Here is a 27,233-nt window from a genome sequence, read left to right as displayed (position 1 = left end):
TGCCCTCGCACGACGATTCGACGAACTAATTTTACGATAATCCATATGCGCAGGAATTGACGCGTCTTCAGAAAACACGACAGATTTTTTTTAGACACCATAAGTTGCAATACGTTTTGACATGTATTGCATTTGTTGTATGTTCCAGTAAATGGTAAGGAAAACTTCTGCTTGGGTAATTAAACTGATTAAAATATATCGTTAAAAATAAAATACATTTATTAATAATTTAGTCATCACTTTAATACATTACCCATACGCAGTTTATTCCACGTTTTATTTCATTTTTCGTATTATCCTCCTTTTAATTTGCAATTTACTTATTTGTATGTACAGTGATTTGATGCATGATTTGATTTTATTTAGTTCCGTTTGTGTCTGTTTTTCTTTTTCTTTTTTTTTTAATTGATATTTATTCCAGCAGTAAATAAAAGAAGTAATCGTATTGTAGAAATAATAGTCGTCGAAGCTGAATATACAGACATTTTGGTTAAAAATTTCAAAAAAAACTGTTTCAATTAATATTGAAGAAGGAGACAAGGAAAAAATCAGGTGTTTTTTAAAATTTTATCTCACTATTGATGGTGTTGAACAAACAAATGATCAAGTACATGCAAATCAATGGAAAATATAAGTTATATGAATCATTGTATGTATAAACTTCACACGGTCAACATCCAGCCTATATGTGTATATCAAAATACTGAAATATTCTGCTATTGTAGACAAAACAGCAACAAAAAAAAAAACAAAAGGAGCTTTGCAATTTATGTTTCAAATCACTTTCCTCGACTGGGTGTATTCCTGATAATTGATTAGCAAACAGTGGGGAAATATGACCGTTTTGCTTTGTGCGTATTCACCATGTCGAAGAAAAAGTGTATTGTGAAATATCCTGAATCAATTTTACCCTGAATTGCATGTGCAAGCTTCTGATACTGATACTATACAGACAGTAACAATAAATTGTATACCATGTGATGAAACCTAATAATTGATCACAATGTTAAGCCATCACTATTTCCCCATACACAATAATATACATGTGTACAATATATATATATATATTACATCATTATGTATGCATATGTATATATATATATATATTATATATATATAATACACAGGAATCCTCACATTATAAAATAACAATCTAAACTCTCATACCTATATCTAGTCGGCCATTATACTGCAGATTATACACACATCCCTCGGTGGGATGAGTTAATTGAGTATTTATTATAATAATTATATATTTAAGTTATAGTTCCAGTTCCAATATACCGTGCCGTTATTCAAATATGATGATAAGCGAACACAAAAAAACATTATACACGCATACTTGTTACCATTTTAAAATCCAATGTCATGGCCTCTTAGTCATTCACTTATTTACACTTCTATTTATTTGTTTAATCATTTTAAAATTTTGTTTATTTACTTTCCTAATTTCGTCAAATTTGCTTCATAGAATATCATACATTATCTTTTATGGTTTTCTTTCGCCGATGATCCATATACAGGTTTAATCACTGGTCGAAGTTAGATGATTTGATTTTAATCGAATTACTATAACTTCACGTAGAAAATAGTGAGGCCAAAATTGATCTCGGCTACGTTGTCCTTCACAGAATGACTTGAACGCGAAAAGTGACGGAAGAGAATTGGAGATTAATGCATTAGCTACAGTTTACCTTTTCATCGAATTTTAAATCGAATATTCATAAATTATCGAAATTTTTTTCTCAATTTTTATAGCTATCCTGCAAATAGGTGTAAGCATTTCCAACTGGTCTAGCTATCGACAAGCCGGTGCTAGGATTTTGATCCATCTATAATTTTCCTTTATTATACATTGTACTTTGCGATCTCAAGTTAAAATTTGACAATACTGATCTCTGCCATTTCCATACGGTCAAGATATAAGTACAGACCAAATGTTCACACTCGGTAACGTAAACCAAAGTACATAACATTCGTAAATATTATCTTTGATCATCGCTGTGTAATATTTACATATTACGAGTTTGCAAAACGCTGCCCCAGATCTCAATACACGTTACACGCTACAGGCTGAAACGATCGAGAATCAAAATATCTTTGCACAAAGTCGGTCGCCAAAGGAACTAGTTGAAATGCTTGTCTTGTACAAATCGCTCGCTCATCAGAATCTAGATACATTTACTGACGAAACATAATCATACGCAGGATGAATTTGTACAATTATCATATACTTACAATTAGACTACTTAGCAATTTTTGAACTAAATATTTCTAGATCGTTAAAATTCAAACATATTTTCTATTATCCTGGACTATTATAATATTTTATTACATCCTAATGCCCATTTGAAAATATTGTAACGAACGTTCTCAAAAGGCTGATCTTACGTGCAAATATATGGTACATAAATTCTGCTCGGCCGTTGCAGTTGCCTTAATTCACTTTCATCGCGTCAATTTTTTTAAAAATCGTTTTTACGTCTAACGATAAGATAACCTAAACTGATGTAAGACACAGGAGAAAGGGAATAAGATGAGAATTGTGCCAAGAAAATTAGCTAACAGATATCGCACAAGTTTGAGAAATATACATGATACATATACATGAAATGAAATAGCTAGGGAGTAGTTCTATCGTAACTGCGTACGACTTTTAGGCACTTGATTATTATTTTTTTTTCCTTCATAGAAACACATTCGAGCTCCAAGGTTGATTAGGACCAGTTATTTTCTGAGTAAATTATATCCGTGTCAAAGAACTTACATGTACAAAATAACGTTGCTCTTGTATTTGCATAACTGGTCACTAATTGGTGCTATTTTCATAGCTATATAATCTACAGAATTCCTACTAAGAGCGGTGGACTTTCACGTCTGAGCAAAGGAACAAACATGACGAATATCTATACTTAAACTTACGGAAGCGTATGTATAAATATTATCCGATAACTTCTGACGACGGATGACCATCGCTGAGGATTCCATAATGTTTGTAAAAGTCGAACCTCACTCGTTTTATAGATAAAGAAATACTAGTCCAAACACGATCAGACCCGCTTTAAAAATGTCTTCCTAATCTTTGAGCATTTATCAATCGTAGTTTAGATCCTTGAGCTCCGTGTAGGCGACACGTTTCCTGTAAAGGCTTCCGCTCGTCGCTGGGTTAGTCCCCTTCTTGTTCGTCATCGTCGACGGTGCAGGAGCATAATAATTCCGGCTCTTGTACACCACCATACTGAAATTGAAACAACAAACGTAAATTAAACCCCCGACACTTGTGCCTGACAAATTACAGGCCGTCGTTAAACTATAGACAAGGCGTCAAATGCCTGCGCAGCTACAAACAAAACGATGTACGTACTTTGCCACTAATCCGACCTAATCTAATCTAATCTGAATTGGCTTATTTTATCCTTTCATTTTTCGTCAGCTGTAAGCGATGATCTCATCGAGAGTTTCTCTTATTTTCTACGTATAGGTCAGTTTTTTTTTTCAATTTTTCCCCTCCACATGGAAAACAACTGTGCCAATGATTATTTTTTTCTCGTGATGTCTTAAGAGATTTTTTCATTCACATTATTTTTCTCGTTCAAATCGAATTATGAAAAATTATAATGAAAAAAATTTCAAGCATCATCGATATTATTTATACACCTTTGTCTCCTTCGAACAATTCTACCTTGGATTAATTTATCACTTCATGATTTTAAAAAATTCTTTTTTATTTCAATTGAAAAAAATTGTAATAACGAGAATAGATATATTCTAATAATGACGATATACTAAAAAAAAAGACATAGTCAGTCCTGATGTGAGAATGTAAAGATTGATCTGCTACTGAAAAAGTTTTTCATGCAATGGATTATTCAACCAATAAATTTGGGAAACAAAAAATTCCAAGGATAACTAATCTACTAACACAAGTAAATATCCAATCATTAGTCGATTCAAGACAGAACTACGTCACTACAGAACAACACAATAACGAGAGTATAATTAATGAGGAATGGTTTGTAAGGAGTGAATTAATTTCTCTATTATTTTATTACTTTTCACGACAGGGAGTTTCAAGGTCTATATATTGATAATAGGGTCAGGAAGAAGGAGCATGCATTGTCTTCTATTTCATAAGTGCGACAAAGAGATTTATTTGTAAAGTAAAAGGAAGAAGATACGTATTATACTACTTTACTAGGCTGAATATACTTTTTTTCGTGATTTCTTTACTGAAACTAATAAGAACACAGACAATCCATCGGCCATGCATTTACTATAGCAGGACGTATTAGTCCCAATAAGTTAATTTAATTTCTAACTATACTCTATTTCACATGGTATATATATGTACATTAATATCTCAGATAATTCACAACCTGCGGTGTTGGATATTCATTAATTATCGTACAGGTAGTAAAATTTGAGATTTGCACATCTCGCTACGAAATTAAAAAATGAATACAACTTGAATTGATAATATTTAAACTAGAAACATGCAATATGCTACCGTATTGTCCCAGTGAAAGAGAGGAGAAGAAGATTTTCTGTTTAAGAATAAAATAAATAGGTATGTACGGAAAATTTGACAGAAAAATAGGGAGGAGAAAATATACACATATACGTATCCTTAAGACTACAGTTATTATCATTAGTAAAATTAAAATTGCTATTTTTACGATTAATATTATTACTGATATTTCATAAAAAGTTTGCTCAAGTATTCTTAATAAAATTAATATGATTCGAATATTACTTTTTTTTTTACGTATGTTAAGGCTTGGGTTACGAAGCAAGTATATCGGCGAAGTTTTTTACATGCATAAGCAATAATCTAGTTGTCTTTGTTTTCATCGTAAGCTTACATTCACGATCTATGGAGTTCGTATAGTTGGATACATGCGTAAAGCAAGCGTTAATCGGAATGCCAAATATTACTAAATAAAATAATTCTCATCCTAATCAGCCGACGCCCTTATTCTTTGAACTTTTGGTTATTTGTATTATTTGTACGAATTGTGGACGATTTGTACAAATATATATGTATATACATATGTTATATTTTCACTGGTATAAGCAATAAGTACTAAATTCTTATGACAAAATTCATTATGTTAATAACGCCACATGCTGTTATTCTAAACTTTAATTACGTAAAGAGCAATCAAAATGTGACGCACGTGAATTAAGTTTAGAATAATGAAAAAAAAGATTAAAAAAAAAAAAACAGCTTTTCGTAGTTTGGAAAAAAATATATGTATATGTATAAACATACTTGGAGGTATTTAAAGGTATGTAGGATGTCACGAAATAGAGAAAAGAAAGACTGTTAAAATGTTCTCAAAATTCACAGGGCTATGTATAAAATGTAATTTTTTGACTGGAATAGTTGGTAAAGAGGCACCGAGAAAATATTATGCTATCATTAATAAAGCTTTGAACCATTGTTTGTGTCATATAACATGAAAGGTATTAATACGTTTCACGAAAACTTTGCAAAATAAATGCTCTAATGACGCGCTTGATTCAATTTATGCCCTCAAAGATTAGAAATATTCTTTTTTTTAATCTGCATATGATTTTGTTTTCAATCGTGACTGAAATCCCCCAAAAAATTGGTTATTAATATTAATTAACCATGAGGTATATCGTTAAGATATCTACCTTGGACATACTATAATTAATATTAAGCGGATTCGATTAATATAAACAGTTTTGCCAGAGGTAAAGAGATTGGAATACCAACAAACCCACCACGCAAATTATGGATCTCATACATATTTGCAGCGGGGACAAAAAAAATCTCACGACGCTCCACGAAGTCTGTTTCGTACTTCCTTCTGTATAATAAAAGTAATCATGCTTCGGCAAATATGTAAGTTAAGCAGTTAATTGTATATGTATACGTCAAGTAATACGTGGAGTAAGCATACGTACTTATATAGAGTTACGTAACAGCAGAGGTATAAATTGACTCGCTCTTCAATAAGCAATAATTTAAAAGCCGGCAATAAGTGTACTGATGATTCGCGTGATAAACACCCATATGCATATGCATATATATAGATGTGTGTGAGCGCATGTGTGTGTGTGTATATATATATATATACAAATATAATATCTACCATACTTTGTACGAATACGAATCCCTGCTACGAATTTTCAATTTACCTGTTCCAATTAGTAACTTCTAGTTCATTCAGAAACGGTTAACGTTAAATGCCTATGAGAAATTGGAAGAGGTTGCACGTCAATTTACAGCAGAGGATTAAATCACATGTTGCATTTTCGCTTTTATCCTGCTAATTAATTTATGGTTAATGGACACGGTATAATTATTGGCACAGTTCAACACTGGAGTGACTAAATTCTTGTTGATTTAGACTGACAGGAATTTTAGCGCTGACGCAGCGCAGGCTCAAATGGTTTGCTACAAAGAGTAAATTATTCACCATCCGCTACCCTTACCTGACTTTTGTTGTCAGAGTTATATTATTGTCTATAGTTATGTATCAGTGATTATCTATGCATATCAAAATTTGTCGATGGTATCGAGAGATAGACTAAACCTGCCCTCGATACTTTGCAGTTATGATTTATCTAGACTTGTGTATACAAAGACGGTTATACCAGATGAAATTCTGAAACAGAAAAACAAAAATATTCATGTTATCAAGCTCGAGGTTTTTTGAATGCCGAAGACGAGATCACCGTTTCTACCTACCTCACCCTATGAATCCTGTTGCTAACGATATGATAAGCACTAGAATTCCTGTGAGTAGCTGACCGGTAGACGATACGACAACCTGCTGTTCGAAAGCGGAACTCGAAACGTCGTTCGGAGTGAAGTAATCCTCGGCTGTGAGTTTGTCCCCGTACCTATACATCAACTCCATAGCGGCCCCATTTGACCACCCAAAACCCAGCTGGACCTCGTATTCGCCCCCGCCTCCGTGACCCCCTGCGACGGTTGCGTCATACTGCAACAAGTGGCGCGGTGAAAAGATTTTCAAAATGGCGTCGGGCCGTAGCAAGCGATAAACTTGTTTCTCTGCTATTCACGGTCGAGTAACCGCGTAGTAATTCGCTACGAGGACATTTTTTTGTCATGCAGGTGACTGGGAAATCGCTAGAACTTGCCTCGTCTATGAATAATATTTCGTTTAGAGTACAGAGCTACGTAAAGTCGCGAGGTGGGACTTGAATATCGGGTTCGGAGTGTTTTCACCATCATGCAGCTACGTTTGGGCTTTTTCGGGACCGAGTTCGCCCATCTCTTACCTTCTCAAACATGTAGCCGGTTTCGTTGAACGCCAACCAGTTGGTTCGCACCCATCTCTGGCTGATTTCGTAGGCTAATCTTTGCGCCCAAGGGTCCTCGGTGTTGTTCAAAGCTCTGATCATGATCCACTGCAACGGCGCCCAGGCATTCGGGTAGTCCCATTGTTCACCGGAATGCTCCAGCGTAGCGGGAATGCCTCCCAGGTGAATCATGATCTGGCTCTTTTCCAGGTACTTCAAAATCTTGGCCACGTGATTTTCGCGGTTCGCAGGATCGTAACAATGGGTCCAGAAGGGCGCGATGTTCGTGGGGTAAAAGTAGTCACGTTTCACCTCGTTAACGAAGTCGTAGTCGAGCCATGCGCCGACTTCATCGTGCCACAAAACAGCCGTCACAGCCTTTTGCCACTGTTCAGCGATACTCGCGTATTCTGCGGCTTTCGTCGCGTTACCAACTTGTGTATAGAACTCGGATAGCAAAACTGCGTTGCCGTATAATATCGAGTTCAAACACACGGGAATAATGTGGGACGTTTTTATACTTGTTAGATTGCCTGCAAGAATGAAATATAATGATTGTACAATGAACGAATCGATGAACTGATTGGTACGTAATGTATGAGGGGACAAACAATTCCCTACTGACCTTTATTGGTATAACTTTCGGAGATGAACCAACGGCTGGAGAAATCCCAGCCGGACTCAGCTCCAGCTTTCAATTCTCTGTAGAACAGATTTTTCTCCGCATCCGTACGAAAATATTGAGCAGATTCGTAATCCTCTCTGAGTAAAAAAAAAAAAAAACACGATTAAGGACAGACTCTATTGCCCACGCGGAATCGTTCAAAGCAGGGTACGCTCAACTGCAGATGGTTGATACTGAAAAACAATCTAAAACTCTGCATTCAGAAAACACAATTTTAACTTGTCGCTAGAAATGTCCAAAACGCGCGACGCGAGCTGTCGTACCAATAATAGATGGGATTTTGAATGATTTCCCACATTTCAGAGTTATCTGTAATAGTTATAACTACCGACTGCAGCAGTTTACCTGTAGGATTCGGGCCGCGGGCCGGAGGAAATCTCATAATATCGAGCCATAGTGTAGGATACCCCATCCTTTTCAAATGTCACGGTATGATTGTTCATCCAGAACTGAAACTCCTTCTCCAAAAGCCAGACGTTTTCCGTAAGCCAATCGAGGTCATTGGTAACGTCCAGGTAAGCCTTGACCATCGGTATCAACATCGGTGGCTGTGATCTCATCTTGTAGTAAACTCTTCCGCCGTTCGGTATAAAGCCTATTCTTTCCACTACGCTGACGAAATTCGATAGCATTCCCCTGACGGTAGTGTGCATTTCGGAACGAAGCAGGCCCCTGACGATCCAGTACGAGTCCCAGTAATAAAATTCTCGGAATCTTCCACCGGGCACAATTACCGGGTTCGGAACGTATATTATCGAGTAAAGATCTTCGTTCTCTTTCACCTCGTCCTTCATCTTTCGCCCCAAAAGTTTCCATATCTCGTTCAAACTGGAGGCAAACTTGTTCAAATTAGGGTCCAGAATGTTGTCGAGGAACTTCGGATGCTCCGTCCAGTCTGACGGATCCCAATCTTCGAACTCCGAACCCGCAGCCTCGAACGTGTTGTTGACGAACACCTCGATCTCCGTCTTCGTCGGCGCGTGTCCGGTGCTGTTCATGAATTCCTCAAACAACAGCAGTGTTTTGTTTTGAGGATTCCTCATCTTCATATCGACGAAGGTCTTCGAATCGGTGTAGATAGAATTCGTTTGCACGGTGTGCAAGATGTCGCCATAACAATAGATCGGACTGAAATAATTGGGTTATTATCTTTATAAGGAAATATGTATTATGCTTATGTACAAAGGTATGAAAAAGCACAGGTCCTTTTCAATAGAACAAACATACTTGCACGTATAAAAGCGTCTAGTCTTTGGGCAGAAATATTTAAACTGGATTTTAGGGTGGCACAATAGATTCAAATTCGTTATTTTTCAACTTCTGAATAACGAACTGACAAATTCTTGCGAAAATTTGTGAGATTTTGTAAAGTGATTGACGCTTTCGAGAAGTAAGAAAAGATTTGACTGTATCGACAGACACGTTACCCGGTGTTGGCAGGGCAACAGTGCGAAGAGGGTTCGTTCGATGCAGACAGGAAATGACCGAATATAGCTGACACAAGCTCATTTCGCTAGGCGCGAGCCCTCGTTGAAGAGAAATGACCGTTGCTATAGACACTTAAACGTCAAATGGAACGCGTTTATAAATAGAACGATTCGAAGGTGGGGTATGTAGTGTTGCGAGCATAGAGTTTGTTTTTCAACGTCTTAATGCCAGCTAACGAGACTGGTGCAGCATTCGAAAATGAACGAAGGAACGAACCAACGAACAAGCCCAAGAGCGCGACACTGACACACATACCTTCGATTGTTAAAGCACCGTCGAATGTTTTTCGAGGAATTTGAATCGACGGTTAACGAGCGTTCCATTGTCTGCGCGAATTCCCGCGCTGCTGCATGGAAGCGAGTTTACTTCGCACATTGACTCGTTTATATTGCGAGGATGGAAGTTGAAACAAATGAAAACGGAAAGGCAGGTACCGATACAACCGATAGTGCCGGTAACGTGCGATGGTGCTGACATTGAAAACGATCAAGTCTTTCGCATAACCCTTACGATAAATTACAGTGTCACGTGACGCCACTTACCTGTCACATGGAGGCGGGCGGCTTGATTCCTCGATGTCGTCGTCGCGATTGGCCTTCTTAGCGTCAATCAACGCCGCTGCGGCAAGCAGCGTGCTAACTATCAGCAGCCGAACATTAGTCGAATGTGTAGTTGTCGGCACCATCATACTCCGCTTCAACTTCAGGGCTTCGTTAGTTCAGGGCACTGAGGCGATTTCCTATTGGCCAAGACCTTGGCGACGACTTAAGGCTCTCCTTCTTGTTACAAACGTGCGCCGGAGTCTCGCAGGCGACCTTTTCAGTGATCCTGTTACACCTCTTCTCCAACTCGCTAATCCTAAATGATTCCTGCCTCAGCTCCAAAAGCAAGACATCATTGTTCCTACCATCATAAAAGCAAAAAAAAACCACCTAAAACAGACTCACAATTGTTCGGACACAGCTCGGCAATTCGACGGTCGAATTCACACAATACCGTTGAGAAGTGACTCGACCGATTGGGTCAACCAGGTTCCGATCCTGTTGGGATCATGTTTTGGTACCCATAACTTTCCCTGAATCTTTCGGCGTCTCGCGCTCGGTCAACGGTCCAACAGTGGCGGCTAGTTGCTTTCGATTCGTTGTTCGAGCCACGAGAGTATATCGCGAAGCCGTGCGAAAATGTTTGAAAGTAAAGTTTCAGCATTCATATTAATAGAGACATCGGTCGAAAGTGCAACAACTGTGAAATTTCATTGGCGGAATAACGTCTGACCGTGAGAGATAGCGTGTTCTCTAAACGGGTGTGTGGCGGATCTATTCGCGTCGTTTTAAACGAGTAGCACAAGTCACAAGACACGAGAGACGACGCGTTTTGACGCAACATCACCCTACTTAAAAATAGTCTTCACTATTTTACCGTGCACGTGCCAAGTCACCCTTAAACTCATAAGTTACTTGGTAATCATAACGATCTTTCCATTTTGCCACAAAAATTAAATCGCCAAGGCAGGTGCGAGCGGACAAACCGTTGTTGTGCCGAACGAACGTCTCGACTGGAGGAATGACAAACCGTTTATAACAGTCGCGTGTTCGTTCGAGAACGACTTTGGCCAGCGAAAATAGGAACATTTCTTTCTCCGTCGATGCTGGACCCCGCCGATCTCGATCCGACCAAGTGTCCTTGGCAAATTAATACCGCGCACCGAATTCGCTAACCGCGCATTCCCTTTCGCACTTACGATGACATTGAACAATCGCTCAATATTCGAAAACGGAATTCCAAGTATCAACGATCGTCATATCAGTTCTGACATACCTATCGCAGATTACAGAGTTGTTCAAACACTACGCGCTATGGATTCGCCTTCCGAAATCCGTTCGTCAGGTTTTAACGACTCCAATAAACACCCGACTATCGCGTTTTGCAAACGAGCAGATAACGACTTTGCGCCGTTTCACCGTGCATATATGTGTATTGTAAAATTTTTATCGGGGGGATTTATAACACGTAGACGTGACGAAAGACAAAGGTCGCGGAATGCAACGAAACTGATTCCACGAAGAAACGTGATGTGGATAAGTGATTGATGACGATGATGATGTAAACAAATGGCGAAAAAAAATCTACCATACCTGATACCGTCCAGTGGTGTTCAGAAACTTATTGCACTCCTCCCTCGCTTTAACAAAACTATCGTACTTAATCGACGATAAGATATTCAGTTACAGGTACACACAGAGCAGCTTTGATCCCTGATTGACATGTACCTTGGTTCACGTTATGAAAAGTGCGGCGAATATTCGATCGTGATCGATTTTCCAGAGGTCGGAATAAAAGAAAAGCAATTCCGAATTTTAAAAAAATCGGGGAAATTATTAAAAGAATGCTTTATGATCGAAGAACCGCGGAGGACAAAGTGAATGGCTCTCCTGCCTCGAGTGTTGCAGTCTGTCTCGCGTCGGTAGGAATATACGACTGGTTCTCTACCGCCAGAGAGAACTGCTTTTTAAAATAACCTCACGGTTACATCAGCAGTCGAGCCCCCTGAACGCGACTCCATCATTGGCCAAGCCTCTAATACGAAACTCTCCGATTGGTTGCGGTTTAATCGCGTTTCTAACAGCACTTCTCGGCAATGTCGGTGTCTCCTTCTTCTTGGTATAGTACATACCTACAAATGCGTAACAGGAATGTGCGCGGTTTTTTGTCTTGCGGTTTTTTTTTTTAATTCTTTTTTTTCCTACACCTTCTTCCTTAGCGATAGATATAGCTGTAATACCTAGCCACTCGGTTTCGCCACAATTTGCCAGTTCATCGTGAGATCGTTATTACAGTACATTACGCAAGGATAATCATTATACCCATGGCTTACAGGTTCGATATATTCGCGAAAATGTTCTGTGAAAATGAAAAGACAAACGAAAAGAATGCCGCCTTGAAATTTTCGACTTTCGGTAAATATGACGGAGAATAACAGCTGCTCAAACAGCTAGTCTGTTACAATATATACTCTCGATTTCCCTAATTTAAGACGAGGTTTGAGTTAGCAACGTTAACGTATCGAAACGTTGAAACAAAAAATTACCATCTCGCGCCTTTAGAATAACTGAAGAAGTTGAACTTACAAAGTCTGAATTAGTTGATGCCGTATTAACGGTGAGGTAAACTTCAAGTGTTCCGAAAGTTGCAAAGTAACGACTTTTTCTAAATATCCATCATTACAATAAAGTTACAAACTTCAGCCTGATAATATAAGCCCCTTCGGAGAAGCCGACGTCGTCGCCTCGAGAGGAATCTTCTGATTCGCTGTATTGAACAGAGGGTCAATCACTTTAACCTCATGTAGTACAACGTAACGAAACAATTATGCCTTTTTATACATGTATAATATTATACGATCCAAACAGATAATGTCGGTGTATTGTATCAATTGTTGAATTTTCTTTCGCATGGCTCTGACGCGTGCGCGGTGCCTGTTTAAGAACATAATGTTCGGCTGAACAGCACATATGTAGAGAAACGCTAACAAACAAAAGCGCATATTACTGTTAAATACGTAACGCACGCACATTTTTATTGCTCTTTCTTATTAATTATTATATACATATACGTACCACATCAGGCGGCAATTCGTATAAACATGTGCGGCAAAACGAGCGGTTTTTAACGTCGATCAATGCTAATTGTGATCCGTTGATCGTGAGTGGAATGTTACTGATATTCGCTTAAGCTTTTGCCGCTCCTACCAATAGACTGACAAGTCTCTCTCTCTCTCTCTCTCTCTCTCTCTCTCTCTCTCTCTCTCTCTCTCTCTCTCTCTCTTTCTCTATGTGTTTGCATATCATGTAAAACGTGACAATGAAAACGTTACGTCAAACTTCTATAATTGACCAATAATATGCAATATACCGTATAGGTGCGTAAGAGTTTATCAGTATCTGGACGATGTCGACGATAATGCGTGCAGTGTCTGATAAATTTATTTATGTACATTAAATCGCTTCTTTTGTATGTGAGGGGGATATAGTAGGGAGAAAAAAAAAACTAATCATCGGGGTGAAGAAGAATATACTGAAACACGTGTTTTTAAATTGCGAATTGAACGAATGTTTCGCAAGTACAATGTGAAATATATATCCCATGCATGCATCGAGTGAACGCTTGCGCGATTTCACTTTTTTGATCGTCGTTGTTTATGATACGGGATTTTATTCACGGATTATTACTGCAGTTTTTTTCGTATAAATAACTATCGATTTAAAATAATAAAATGACTTCACGCCGTTTATTTTCATGTAAATTCGACGATGTATATACAGTACAAGCAATTATTTTATACACCTCTTGGAAAAACATAAATTACGTGCACAGCATATTATCGTATTACTCACATATTATACTTAATGTAATATTATCCGCAACGCGGGAAAAAGAACCCGTTGGAAGATAACAGAAGGAAGTTTTTTTTTTTTTTTTTTTTCTCGATTTAATTACAACATTTCTGTACCATTTTATAGCGGAAAGATTTTTTCCAGCGTAAAAACAGCTCTTGAGTCTTTCGAATAAGCGGGTATGACATGATATTCTCTAATACAACATATCACATGACATAACTCTTACATGTATATATGATATGTAACACTTATCATCCTACCCTAGTGTTATCCATATCGAATAAAAAGCCCATGCACAGTATAATATATATTGTTTATAAGTGTAGCTCGATAAGTTTTTACCATAACGATAACTGCAAATCTCATTAACCGAATTGTACCGGCCGATTAAAAGGTGATAAATATTCAGTTTTTTCTATCTTGATTATAATCAAATGAATAAGTCCGCAGTGAAAGAAAAAAATAAAATATTGAAGACTCACGAGAATCTCTTTTCGTGTAAAGATTTTTAAATCCGTTGGCCGTTGATAAACAAGCAGATCTTATATTATAGGTAGAAATCAAGATTTTCTATACCGACTGTGCAATCCTGCGATTTAGTTAGAATTGCATATGATAAAGAAAAGTTAGGGTATTTTTTCTATAGTAAATTATCTACAGGGCGAATATTAATGTTTGCATCAGTTAAACCGCGTCGCGAATACATCGTAATATTAATAATAGTATTTTTACGGCCACCACCGTGCTTACCGTGGAGACTCCTATTTTTTCGAAGTCATTTTCAACCTTGTAAAATAAATTTAAAAAAAAAATAAACAAATAAATAAACGTTTAAAAATTTATTTACTGTTCTTCATGAGTGCTTTGATTTCACATAAAAAAACATCAGATTCATTAGCGTATATTAACCATCGAATATCAGCTATTTTTCGAATTGTTACACCAGGATAATCCCCTAATTAACCTTAGGGAAGTTTTTTTTTTTTTAATTATTTTTTTTCGACGGGATGAAATATCTTCATTGATCCAGCTCCGGGATTTGGCCACGTGACCGGCTGACGGAACCATCGCTCTTTGAACTTCTGACTGTACCCACTCGGTTTTCAAATTAAAATCAGTATCGCTCTTAACAAGATACGTGGAATGCCGCTTGAATAGATTTATCCCGTCACACCCACGTCAATTTCACGATTACAACCAAAATGTGTCAGTTTTCCTGCTCATCCAATCTCCATGCTCCAATATTCATCGAGTCGTGGAACCAATTCAATACCCCCAAAAGTTACAACGAAAATGTATAGTGTCATTTTTTTTTATCATATATATATATATATATATATATATATATATATATATATATATATATATATATATATATATATATATATATATATATATATATATGTATATATATATATATATATATATATTTGCGAAATATGAAATAAATTTTCAGATTACAAGGAATCTTTTCATATACTCATTAGCACGATGTCTCCGACGATTCGTTCATCACTGTAAGTCCCAGTGCATAAATATCAGATTTTTTATTCGTTAAAAGCTGCCGCTGTGTTCAAGGTGACCTTCAACCATACCAGCATCCGTTATCCCAAGAATTTCTTTTTACCAATCCTTCGTTCCACATCTTTCTGACACGCTAACGTGATTATAGGCTTGATGTTTTTTCGCGACAAGCCACCTTCTCTGTCTGATTATCAATTATTGGCTCAGCATGCAATTTTTTTTTTTTTTTTTTGGCATTTTCGAACAAATGAACTGAACTTTACACAGAAAGCATATTGCTTTTGACATCTATTTTTCGCGTTCCCCAAACAGGTTTTCGAAATCTAAAAATCGTGTTTCTTTCGCTCTAGCGAGAATCCAGACAACCAGTGGCGCCACCTGGCGGGAAAAATCAAACGAGCAGTATTAAAAGAAGATAAATAAACGTTCTTAATAGAAAAATATACCATTACTTTTGTAGGAGCGCGTTATTATAATAACAAATAAAACCTGCATTCATATCTTGCAATTTTTTTCACGACATACTGCCTTTAGTTTGAATGCAAAATATTATCAGTATACACACGTTGCATTTTGAATAATTTTTCGTCACTTATGTACTAATTGTAAGTTCAATGCATCGTATGTACAAAATCTTGAAACTTTACCCGGAAAACTAGTTTACATACAGATATGTAATTACGACGAGTATGAGAAAAATTAGCAATACGAGTGCGGCATTAGCGCAAAAGTTGATATCGTAAACTAACGCTGTCGTCTTGTTAAACTTTTAGACTGCAACGTAAATACCTATTTGAAAATCGTAAAACCCCGGCTTAATCACCCGGGTGTTATTACGGGAGGGATATGGAGTAGATAATTCAAGACTGTCCTTGAAACCTGCAAGCGACCGTAAAAATGCATATTATAGATACGTGTGCAGTGGCAATGCCGATTCGCGCACACATACGACATGCAGGAAGTCTTCGAAGTGCACGCGGGTATTGTACATAGAATTTTATGGGCGCCTATGCGTGTATATTTGTAGATGTATTTTTATTATTATTCAAACAAGTTAACACCTGCAATGGCCTATAAAATGAGAATGCAATTGTCTTTAGACGACCTACTAAAATGTGCGCGCTCGTCTTCTTCCGTTCTCCGCATATACGAGTATAGCCTATTTGTCGAGCTAATACCATATACTTGGCCGTGAAATGGTTCTGTTGCGTTGAATGTTGCGAGTAAAATAAATGATAGTAATAAAAAATACATTTCGCACAAAAGGCTCGCAAAGTGTCGAGTAAAAAAATTGTTTTATATGAAAATCAAACTTGGCTTTTTGTATCACTATTATTATATATATAATGTAAACGTTCATTTTGTACGTACATACGTGGTAATAAAGCCCGAACCAGCAATTATGTATTGAATGTACAATTCAACGGTATTTTCAGAATGAAGTTGAAATGGATTTGAATTCGGAAAAAATATTATCGTCCGGAGTTTGTGTAATAAGCAGACTTGGAAATATTTTGAAAATATGATTTGAAGTGCAAGAATCCTTATACCGAGAGGTTATCGTGAAAGGACCTGCTCGACGATTGCAACTCGCCTAATTTATGCGCGTAACTGCCAACTTCGTAACAATGTTACTAGCATGATAAACAGCGTGACCAATGCGTAGTGAATCAAGTCTGCATCGCGAGCCGACCCTTCTTAGGGTGCGTTCCGATATCAAGTCCCAGTGCTGTCAAGAATTGCTTTTATCTCTTTTACGCTGCCAAGTTGGCGAGTAGCTCTGCCTCTGTCCTAGGGAGTTTTTAGCGTTGCTAGTCATGATGTGAGTATGCATGGTGTGCGTAGAACTCCACGACACGGCCCTTTTTCCGAGGTCAAAGCTCTTAAATAAGTTTTGTACCAACTTTCTAAGAAATCCCCATATTGTTAGGGAATTATTTTTATTACATTAGTACACAACCACGACTTTTAAAAAACACTCTCGTCTTTTCCCCCGACAGATTCAACGTCACAACAATTAATCACCACCGATCTAGGGTATTTTGACGCCGTTGGTACCGAACTTACTTAAGTCCAGATCAGCGCGAGAGAAACTTTGTTAAAGAAAGAAGCTGCACTCCCAAACATATGTATAATCGCACCACGTTGCCCGATAATTTCAGAATGCACAATTAATAGGCATTAAGAGGTTATGTTTGGCTGCCAATAGAGTTCAGTGACTGCCACTTGTCAACCGGTCGATTTTCTAGGGAATTTGTTCTTGTCAGCAAACGTTTGCTTCAAACAATCAAAATTAAGTAAAACAAAAAAAAATTCAATATTTCCAGGTTTTCCCTGACATTTTCCCCAGTTCTAGTAAGTTACTAAAACCTAAATCGTTCTCAACTCTTATTAACTCTGTATTCGATTCAAATTCAATTCGAATTGCCAATTTTTTGTTTCTCGGCGTAAAAAAGTAAATTTGTTATCTCAAAAAATCATTTCTAATTCTCATGATGGAAAATTGATTTTTCAATATTTTCCACGCAGAAAATAAAAGTTTCCTGCCAATTCCCGGTTTTCCCATTTTGAAATTTCCTGATATTTTCAGGTTTTTCAGATTTTTCACGTGTGTGGCGACCCTGCAACTGTATCCCGTAATTATTACCTCTAATATATGGGGACAAGTGTGTTACATGTATGCGTATTAGTTGGTAATAATTCATACAAAAATCCAAGTTTATTCACAGAGACCGCAAATGAGTTGCGTCAGATGAGACACGTGAGTTTTAGCACGCAATTTACTCGCGCGTGTCGCATCGGCTACATTCTGGGAATTCGTGACGCTGTAAAGTGTGCACGTATACGTGTAAACTTTCATCCGGCGCGTGTATAACAAACACTCGACTGACGACGGATGCCGAGGATAAAAGAGGCGGTGTGCCGGACTTCACGTAGGTCGTCGACGTTTGTTACGCAGAGACCGGGAATACATGCATGCTCCAATGGTTTATTTATTGATTTAGCGACAAAAACCAGCTGCAAGAAACTGTTCAAATTTGATAATCGTGGGGGTGAAAATTTATGAGCAGGATCAGAATATCGAAAGTTCGAATGTCGCCAGGATCTGCTTTATGCTATTTAAATGTGTTAAAAATCGAAATATAGAAAATAAAAAATAGAAAAGTCAAAGTGTAGAACGTGTAAAAACATAATCTTGATAATTCTATTTATATATAGAATTCTGTATATATATATATTCTGTGAGGCATATTTTCACGTTTTTCAAAATTCCATATTAGCGATCATTTTGTTTTCTAGTTACTCTACATTTCTACACCCACTCATTCGTCAATTACTACAAACACGAATGAACAACCGAAAGAAACTCTGTTGCGCATTTTCGGGTCGAGTGGTCATAATCTTCAGGTTTGTGTCGAAATTCATACTCTTATTTCCATATATAGATTGTACGGTACATAAATTTTTTACAACATTAGGTCAATATATTATTTCACAGTTCTTATCTCATTTATCTCTCTATTTCTATCCTTTTATTTTTACTCAAGGAAAAAATACGTATATCTGTGAAAAGTTGACAGTCCTCGAAAGTTGTAGATTTGTTTCTATCTTTCTTTTTTCTTTCCGTCTATTATTTGTTTGGATTTTTGCCAATCGTGTATAATAATAAAAAATTGCAACAGGAATGAGTCGACCCAGCTGAGGAGAAGATAAAGAATTTCGTAGAATTGTAGAGATTTTTTTTTATGAAATTGTCAAATAGTATACCCCACAGATTCGTATATATGCGCGATTCTGCCAATTATAGATTAAAGCGATCAGGTGACAAACTTTCAGTTTAACTGCTACTTTGATACGTTATCGGGTCTACTAAGAAATGAACATCTCTCAAATTTCACACCTCTTTTTATATTTCCGTCAAATTTTTGACTTCGAATTTCAACCATTTGCTGTGGTCGGAAAATAAATATGACACATGGTATTTCTTCGTGAAAGAAAAAGTTTCACATTTCGAAGTGTGAATTCTATTTTCAAACAGTCTTCTAGCAGCAGCCAAAGAAACACGTTTTGTCGTTACAAAAACAGCTTCTTTGAGACTTTTGCAAACAAAAAATAATTCCAACAATTCCATCGAAAAGTTGGGCATTCTTCGTTAGCATCCGAAATTTTCAGACTGGAGAAATTATGAGATCACATTTTCTGAAAAGTTTTCTGCTTTTCGATGTAATCGTTCAATATTTGTATTTTTTTTTTTCTTCTTCCTCGTTATCAAAAATCCCAAAAATTTTTGTGCGACAAAGACTGTTTTTTCTGGCTGGTACTGAAAATATGTCCAGAAATTGACCTCAAATTTTTAAGGAACAGATTTTTTTACAGAAAAAAAAAAGAAAAACACGAGATCGTATTTTTTCAAAAAAATCTAAACAGCAGAAATTTTATGAAGAAGATCGGTTACGCTTAGAGATCTAAAATTTAAGTGACAAAAACCATTATTACTACATGTAGCCTTAAATCTGACCAGACGTTGTAGCTATCCAGAGAACAAATTAGAATCAAAATCGGTTCGGTTATTCTCGAGTTATAAGCGAACACACGTCAAAAGGACTTTAGGCCGAGCTTTGAATTTTACATAGATAGGTATTTACGTAAAGCACACGATGATGCATTGCTATCTTCTTTTCGCATACACATATAACGATCGAATTTTTGAAGGACTGTTGCCGTGGTTCTTTATTTTAAAGCGAGAAAAAAACCATCGTACAATAAACCGAACCTTCGAACGTATTCTCAGTTGGTAATAAATTCAAGCCTTGCCCAAGGTCGTAAGTTTGTGACGTACATGTGTAACAAATGTATTTCATTCATACATACATATACAACGACATCCGTGTATATCCTTATAGGTAAAAAGAGACGAAGGTATGTATGTTGTATTCATGTATGTACTACAATGGGTTGGTACACCTGTAATTAGTATCGTCATTATCTTTCAATACTATATGGGTTAATAATCTATCACCTCTTTTTCACAAATGCCATTAGTATTTGTACAACTAATTTAACCTAGACAAAACGTCGTCTACTGCGCGTCTTAGCCTCACTACTCTATTTTAATACATTATTACCACAACAATTAGCTCTAATGAAAATTTAATCGTGTATGTGTATATGTATATGTAGGGCGAACTTTTCATCGAAGCTATGGAACAAAGGGATGGAATGTTATCTGTATATTTTGTCGTTATTTTTTTTTATCATCAACTCTTTAATTGTTTCGATTTGTGGATACAAGTATACAATAAATAATAATTTTTACTGGTGTAGATAATATTAACACTAGTTGAAGAGAAAACGTTTGTAAAAATATAAAATACCCAAAGATATCGCAGAACAATTATTAGATATTATCCAAGGACTGTTCAAATTTCAAGAACTTAATACAGGCGAAATTTATACGGATATTACGAAAGATAAGTCTAGACATTTGCAGGCATTTGTGACCTCAGGTATGAAAAAAACTAACAAATGAAGCACACATATGGTGAGTACGATAATTAGGTGCGTGTACGTAAATTAATATTTAATTCTCAATCGAGAAATAACATATTGAAATAAAAAATTGCCTACGATTGAGGGTAATTGGGGCAATCAAGTATATTCACATATTGACATCATGATTATTTTGCTTCGAATAATTTCAAGTGCTGTAGGTATACTACATAATTGCAGATTACGAGACTAAACATCTGGACATAACCTGAGTTACGTGTATTATACGTATGCACGGACCTATGATCTGTTTAAAATTGGCGCTGGATTTTGAAAACAACGAATTTTATCGTACTGAAGTTAGTAACGTTGTCGTAACGATTCGTACCGAAGAAAAACCGTTATTGCGCCATTTTGGAATTGTCTAAAAATTCAGTAAACCGTAATAAAGCAAATCACGCTCACATTTTGAAATCTTAGTTCCTGAAAAATCATTGTAAAATTAAAATAATAGTGATTTTTCCCCTAGTGTTACGTTACGATAACGTTACTAACTTCAACCTCGTCAAACTTTTTCTTTACCCCTCATACTTTTGACCACGATATAAACACGTGCATCTTTTTAACGACTAAAAATCGCCTCTTTGTGGAAAACCCGACACAGCACACGCTCAACATGTCTGTACATTATACATAAATAAATGAATGATGATAACAAAACGATGGTGTAAATCTTCTGCAGTATTTTTCTTTTTTTTTCTTATATATCACGTGACCGCGAGTTCTACTAGTTATGAAAACTCCGATGAATAGAACAAAATTCAGGATTTTGTTAACCCAATAGGTCAAAAACGATACACGGTAATTATCTACTTGGGTAAAATCACGGGGGAAGTTGGTTACCAAAAAATGGATGATGGCAGGTAAAAGTTGATCATTCTTGGTCGCCCAATTTTGTGACACAACCGATATTTATGATGTAATAATTCTTCAAACGGGAAAAAAACAATCAGCATAAATAAGAGTACAATTTCGAAATTTTTTTTTTTTTCATCAATCAGCATAAACTGTAAAATACTACCTATAACTATGATGAAAAATAAGAACAAATTTAGAAAGCTATCGACAATACAGTAATAAAATATGAGGTCAAAGTTAATAACTTTAGCGTAAGAATGAATGTTTAGGAAAAATAGTTTTTCCGCAACTTTAAGATTGTCTGAAACTGAGTAAGCCGTAATGAGGCAGTAACCAAGGTGGCCATAAATTGTTGGGAAAAAATTCCATGACATTTTCAGATTTTCCAAGACCTAGAACCTAGTTTTCCCTGCCATTTTTCCAGTTCTAGTAAGTTACTAAAACCTAAAATATTCGGTTCAAATTCAATTCGATGTGAAGAAAAATATAATGTACAAAAAAGTCAGTTCAAGCCAATTTGTTTTCTCGATGATAAAAAGTAAACTTGTTGCCTCAAAAAATCATTTGTAATTCCCATGATAGAAAACTGATATTTCCAGTTTTTTACCAAATTATTTAGAAATTGCAAATCGATGATTTTTCCCTAACGTTTCATCACATTGACTTTACTGACTTCAACCTCGTAATAAAATCGAATTCGAACTATAATATCAAGAGTGCACTGCATTACGTATACGACAATTTATTTTCTGAGCCATTAGATAATTCGTAATCGAAATAGTAATAACAATACCTGACCTACTACGTAACACAGACCTACGTCTATGCACACATATGTTACAGCTGTTATATCACGCGCGAGTCTGATGTCAGAATGTAGCGTTTTAGGTAGGTAGGTAGGTATACCCATACTGTCTGTACATCTACAAGTGTCTATCTATATAATCTATCTATCTATCTATCTATCTATCTATCTATCTATCTATCTATCCATCTATCTATCCATCCATCTATCTACCTACTTACCTACCTGTCTATGTATCTACCTATCTATCTATCTATCTATCTATCTATCTATCTATGTATGTATCTATCTATCTATCTATCTACCTAGATCACTCTTAAGACAGCTTTAAAATTTTTTGAAATGTTTATGCTTGTCACCAAATCTACGAAGCAGTGAGAACTTGCACAAGCATATACATATAATTCATTGAACTGCAGCGTACAGATAAGTCCTTATAATAACCATGCTTTTTGTACGGCTCTGTCAAAAAATACCTACCGTCAAACTTCGTTGTCGATGTTACTCATCGTTCGAAATGTTGAACAGCAATGGGTAAATAACTTTAGCGACAATTATCATATTGTATTATAGACATAGGTTCGCCTAACAATGAGTATTGATATCTCTAGTCAACGGTAATTAACGTTGACTATGGTACGTTATACATGTATTGTTATCTTTTGAAAGCGGGATGAACAAATTACAACTATACAGCAACAGGATGTTACGAGGCGGGCCACCGTTCGAACCGATCGTCTATATGCCAATTCTTGACTGAATATAATTGCCGAATTCCTTGATCATCTATAATAATCACCGTAGACTTGACCTCGATTTTCTTTTTTTATGAATACGTATAATAATTCCAGGAACAGTTGGTTACACAGTCATCGACGTTGTTACTATCGATAAAATTAATGCAATAATGACAAGATCAAATTGTGAGTCGATCATCCATATCGACGATCAGATTATATTCACACTTATAAATCCTAAATGATTACTGTTTCTAAGTGTTTTTATATTCATCATCTTTTATGATGTCACTTCAATTATAAACCAGAATTGAACCTTTGGTATCACCTAGGCTTTGACAAACACTTAAATACTCTTGTCAAACTGTGAAGATAGAGATAGAGACACAAGTGCTTGCAGCTTAGCTGATATGCTTAATAGGAAAAATCCGAGCGGAAAAAAAATAAAACAATTGCCGATGAACAACAATAAATTGATGAAGACATGCAGTAGACGACAGAAGTCTACGTTGGCGCTTGCTCGAGGGTTACGATTATCTTCTTTATTTATTGGACACGACAACATTTATTAATTTCAAATTTTATCACACAATTCTACATCAATGAATAGATTCACCGTTTATGTTTCGTTGCTAGGGTGACGGAAAATTGTCATAAGTGAGATTTCGATACACCCTTGAAAAAATAAATTCGCGGTATTTAATCCTTACAGTAACAGGTCAGGTATTATATTTCATCAATTCTTACAATGTGCACGTATTATTGCCGAATCTGAACGTAAATGAAATTAGCAATTGAATGAAAATACTGCAGTAAACAGTTTTAATTGTACGTACCTAAATTTTCGTACTCGCGACATCGTCATAATAGAAAAACAATCTGTATTATGTTTGTAGGTGAATAAAGAATACGAATTTTTAAAATTCATAGGTAAGGGGAGAAAGTAATGCCGACGTAATAAAACACGCGCGCTAATGATCATAATCGTGACAACGATCATGACGCGAAAGATCTCGACGTTCGAAATAAATTGGTTGACAATCCGTCTTCATATAAGTTTTGCAAAATAGGTAGATGTGACACATATGAACATGCATATATACATAGTGTAAAACAACCCGCGCGACGAGTCATAGAAGTAATTAATTACACGATTACATAACGAGGAGCAGGAGGACGTAGAAGAGGAGACGAGAAGAGAAGGTTATTGCGCAATACATGTATCCGTTCTTTGTTAATGACAAAGAAAAATAAATTTCCTGGCACAATGCCTTACCACTTTTCATTAGATGCTAGGTTAACATACACGTATATACATTATACATGTAGACAATTGAATATAAAAAATTATTGATGATGACTGTACATGTAAGTTTAAAAGTCAACGACTGCTCTCTTCGTACATGGGGCACACACATTTTCATTTTACTCGTTCTATTTCAAATGCAAATTACGAAACACCAATTAGAGGCAACGCGCGTATAACTTTTTCATAATTCACCTTCGACTTCGAATAGAGAAAAGAAGGAAAACCTGTATACATGCAGGTGTTTTAATTTCAGATAATATAACAGTGATAATGATCTGAATATCAGGTTTTGGAGAACGTGGCCTTGCGTCATCCATCGAAAATGATTGAATTATTTACCCTAATGTCATGACCATGTCATTCACCCGTAGCATGCGTGCAAAGTACAAACTAAAATTTTGTATTTTATTTATTCGTTAAACAATGTACTGACAATGCGTCTGAGTTAACAGCCGACTGCTGATAAGATTGGGTGTCTGTTACGCTTGGACAGATGAGAAGCGTCAAGCGTTATGTGTGCCAGTATCGCAAGTTCGCCTGGGGGATTTATTATTTCTTCACTTTAACGCGAGACAGATAATCAATTGAAACGTGGTGTACAGCTCGTGTCAAGATTTATACCGACATGTTTGAATACCGAATAAATCTCGACAAAAAAATTACCATTGCCGAGTCAGCTTGGTGAAAAAAATTGCCTTATTGGAAAAAGAAAATATACAATCTCTCTTCAAAAGTTCCATTGATGACCGAAACTCCTCGGCCTTTTAAATTGCATTCCTATAATATACGCGCGGTATAAGTTGTGGTGAAGAAGTTTTTTACTTCCCAGATAAGCACGATCAGCACGTGAACATTCAGCAAAATATAATGCACCGCAAAATTGCCAGCTTTGCTTTCCATGATTAGCGAATAATTATTGAGACGCAACCGCGGCGTGCGCGTGTGTATCTTATAGTGCGTACACCGAAACCGCAAGTCGCAACGCGATGGATACAGTATGATCTGAATATAGATGCGTATGGATGCATGTATGAATATGCATGGCCATAGAAAAAAAGTATCTAGACGTAGCGCCACCGATGTTAAAATTAAAACTCAAAGCAAGTAATGCATAAGTAGGTATGTATGTACTCACAAGAAATTCGATGCTGATGAAACGTGCGGAGATCTGCGACAACTTCGTAGTTGATTGTCATCCTTCAGCTGAAGAATTTGAAAAAAAAACAAACGAATAGCTTAATAACGCGTTTATTGTTGTGGTACTTCCGAACGGACAGTGAAAGAAATGCTGAGAACGATTTATACTGGCGTAGCGAAATGAGGAAAGGAAGGAGCGACGAAAAAATCAAGGTATCTGAAACGGGGATTTATGATACTAATCAAATGTTATAGATAAGCAACAGGTATTTATAATTCTGACAGAGTCATAACTCACCTGTTCATATTAGATCTGCAGTTGAAATTAGGCCGTTTATTGCAAATCACCACTGAACTTAACCTCAAAGTAACGCGATAGCAGGACGGTTTGGTACAGAATCAAGGATTTCAGCCGTGATTTATCTCCGCCAGTTATCAGCCCTCTGCGCGAGCGTAATACAGACGCCTTGATGCACAGTATTTACAGACTTAACGATAATAATGCGTGCGCGCAGACGACGACCAGTCATTCACATACCGTGATTGATACCTACGCCCGTGACGCGATCAGCGTTCAACAAAGCTTGCGAAAAGTTTGCGAAAACGGCGACCGTCGCGACGGTCGAACGACTACGCGAAGTAGAAATAGGATGGAATTCCCGTGCTCAACCAGTCAGCTTCCGTTCGCGCGCCGACTGCAGCGATGAAGAAAAAAACTGACCAGGAAGGCTATCGGGGCGAATGCGTTATGTATGCGTTTAATTTTCGCACTTTATAGTCTGCAATTATACCGCAGAGGTGCGCACCGATAAAAGCTGCGACAATTCAAATCGGTTTCTACTCGTCACCCGTCGTTCTTTGCGCTTTTCCGGTACCCTGAACCAAGGACGTTCGAGCAACAGCTTCCATTGAAAATCTTTCTTTGTGGCGATGAACCGGAAGTTGGTCGGAAGAGCAGATGTGACGGTTAAACCGCCGATGCACTGATTTGACTTTCGAATGATTCAAGTAATCCGAAATAAGTCGGATCCTCGAAGCCTGTATTTGTCTTCCTTGAACATAGTTCGATGATTGCGAACGGAAAATTAGCATTGGTTTTTTGGCTGAATTAAGCGCAATGATCGAACGCAATATACACGTTCGTGAAGTAAGCTGATTACCGAAAAATCTGCATTCCAGCGAAGCAAGCGTTTCTGAGTCCCGAAAAATTAGAAAAACTTTGATATCACTTTATTAGGCACAAGATTTTCCTCGTGACTTCGATTCACAAGTATATTTCGTCGATTTGAGAAAATTTTACGCATTTTTGGCTGCTTTGATACATATGTACACAATTGTGGAATATTGATAATTTCTGATCTTGTAGAAGCACACGACCACACGATACTTGAAGGAAATTTCCTGGTTTTTGACGTCACGATGTAGCATTCACGCAAATCTGTAT

At 36.8% G+C, this 27,233-nt stretch overlaps 1 protein-coding gene across 4 annotated transcripts; it reads right to left on the bottom strand.

Annotated features, from left to right (window-relative positions):
- Positions 1-201: 201 nt before the first annotated feature.
- Positions 202-26,472, bottom strand: LOC124305826 (trehalase). 4 transcript variants are annotated; one of them, XM_046765707.1, is made up of 8 exons: positions 26,088-26,472; positions 25,788-25,855; positions 10,015-10,375; positions 8,330-9,112; positions 7,925-8,061; positions 7,279-7,832; positions 6,727-6,977; positions 202-3,238 (listed from the first exon to the last, which is right to left on the bottom strand). In XM_046765707.1, exons 3-8 carry the CDS (start codon positions 10,158-10,160, stop codon positions 3,094-3,096), a joined length of 2,016 nt encoding a protein of 671 aa, XP_046621663.1. In that variant the 5' UTR covers positions 10,161-10,375; positions 25,788-25,855; positions 26,088-26,472; the 3' UTR covers positions 202-3,093. The 4 variants fall into 4 exon arrangements, with proteins under 4 accessions (XP_046621663.1, XP_046621664.1, XP_046621662.1 ...); XM_046765708.1 differs by lacking the exon at positions 26,088-26,472 and having other exon boundaries at positions 25,788-25,990; XM_046765706.1 differs by lacking the exons at positions 25,788-25,855; positions 26,088-26,472 and adding an exon at positions 11,608-11,965.
- Positions 26,473-27,233: the final 761 nt, after the last annotated feature.

This window comes from Neodiprion virginianus, chromosome 5, assembly GCF_021901495.1.
Source record: "Neodiprion virginianus isolate iyNeoVirg1 chromosome 5, iyNeoVirg1.1, whole genome shotgun sequence".
In the NCBI taxonomy this organism is placed as follows: domain Eukaryota; kingdom Metazoa; phylum Arthropoda; class Insecta; order Hymenoptera; family Diprionidae; genus Neodiprion; species Neodiprion virginianus.
The sequence above is the reverse complement of the archived record's forward strand: the minus strand, read 5'-3'. Positions and strand labels throughout refer to the sequence as shown.

What these genes read in the sequence shown, in the direction of transcription:
- LOC124305826 (XM_046765707.1), bottom strand. Translation starts at nt 10,160, where the DNA reads ATGATGGTGCCGACAACTACACATTCGACTAATGTTCGGCTGCTGATA. An exon ending in CCGCGGCCCGAATCCTACAG is followed by an intron (nt 8,062 to 8,329) that starts GTAAACTGCTGC and finishes TTTTTTACTCAG; the next exon opens with AGAGGATTACGAATCTGCTC. An exon ending in TTAGCAACAGGATTCATAGG is followed by an intron (nt 3,239 to 6,726) that starts GTGAGGTAGGTA and finishes TTTCAATTTCAG; the next exon opens with TATGGTGGTGTACAAGAGCC.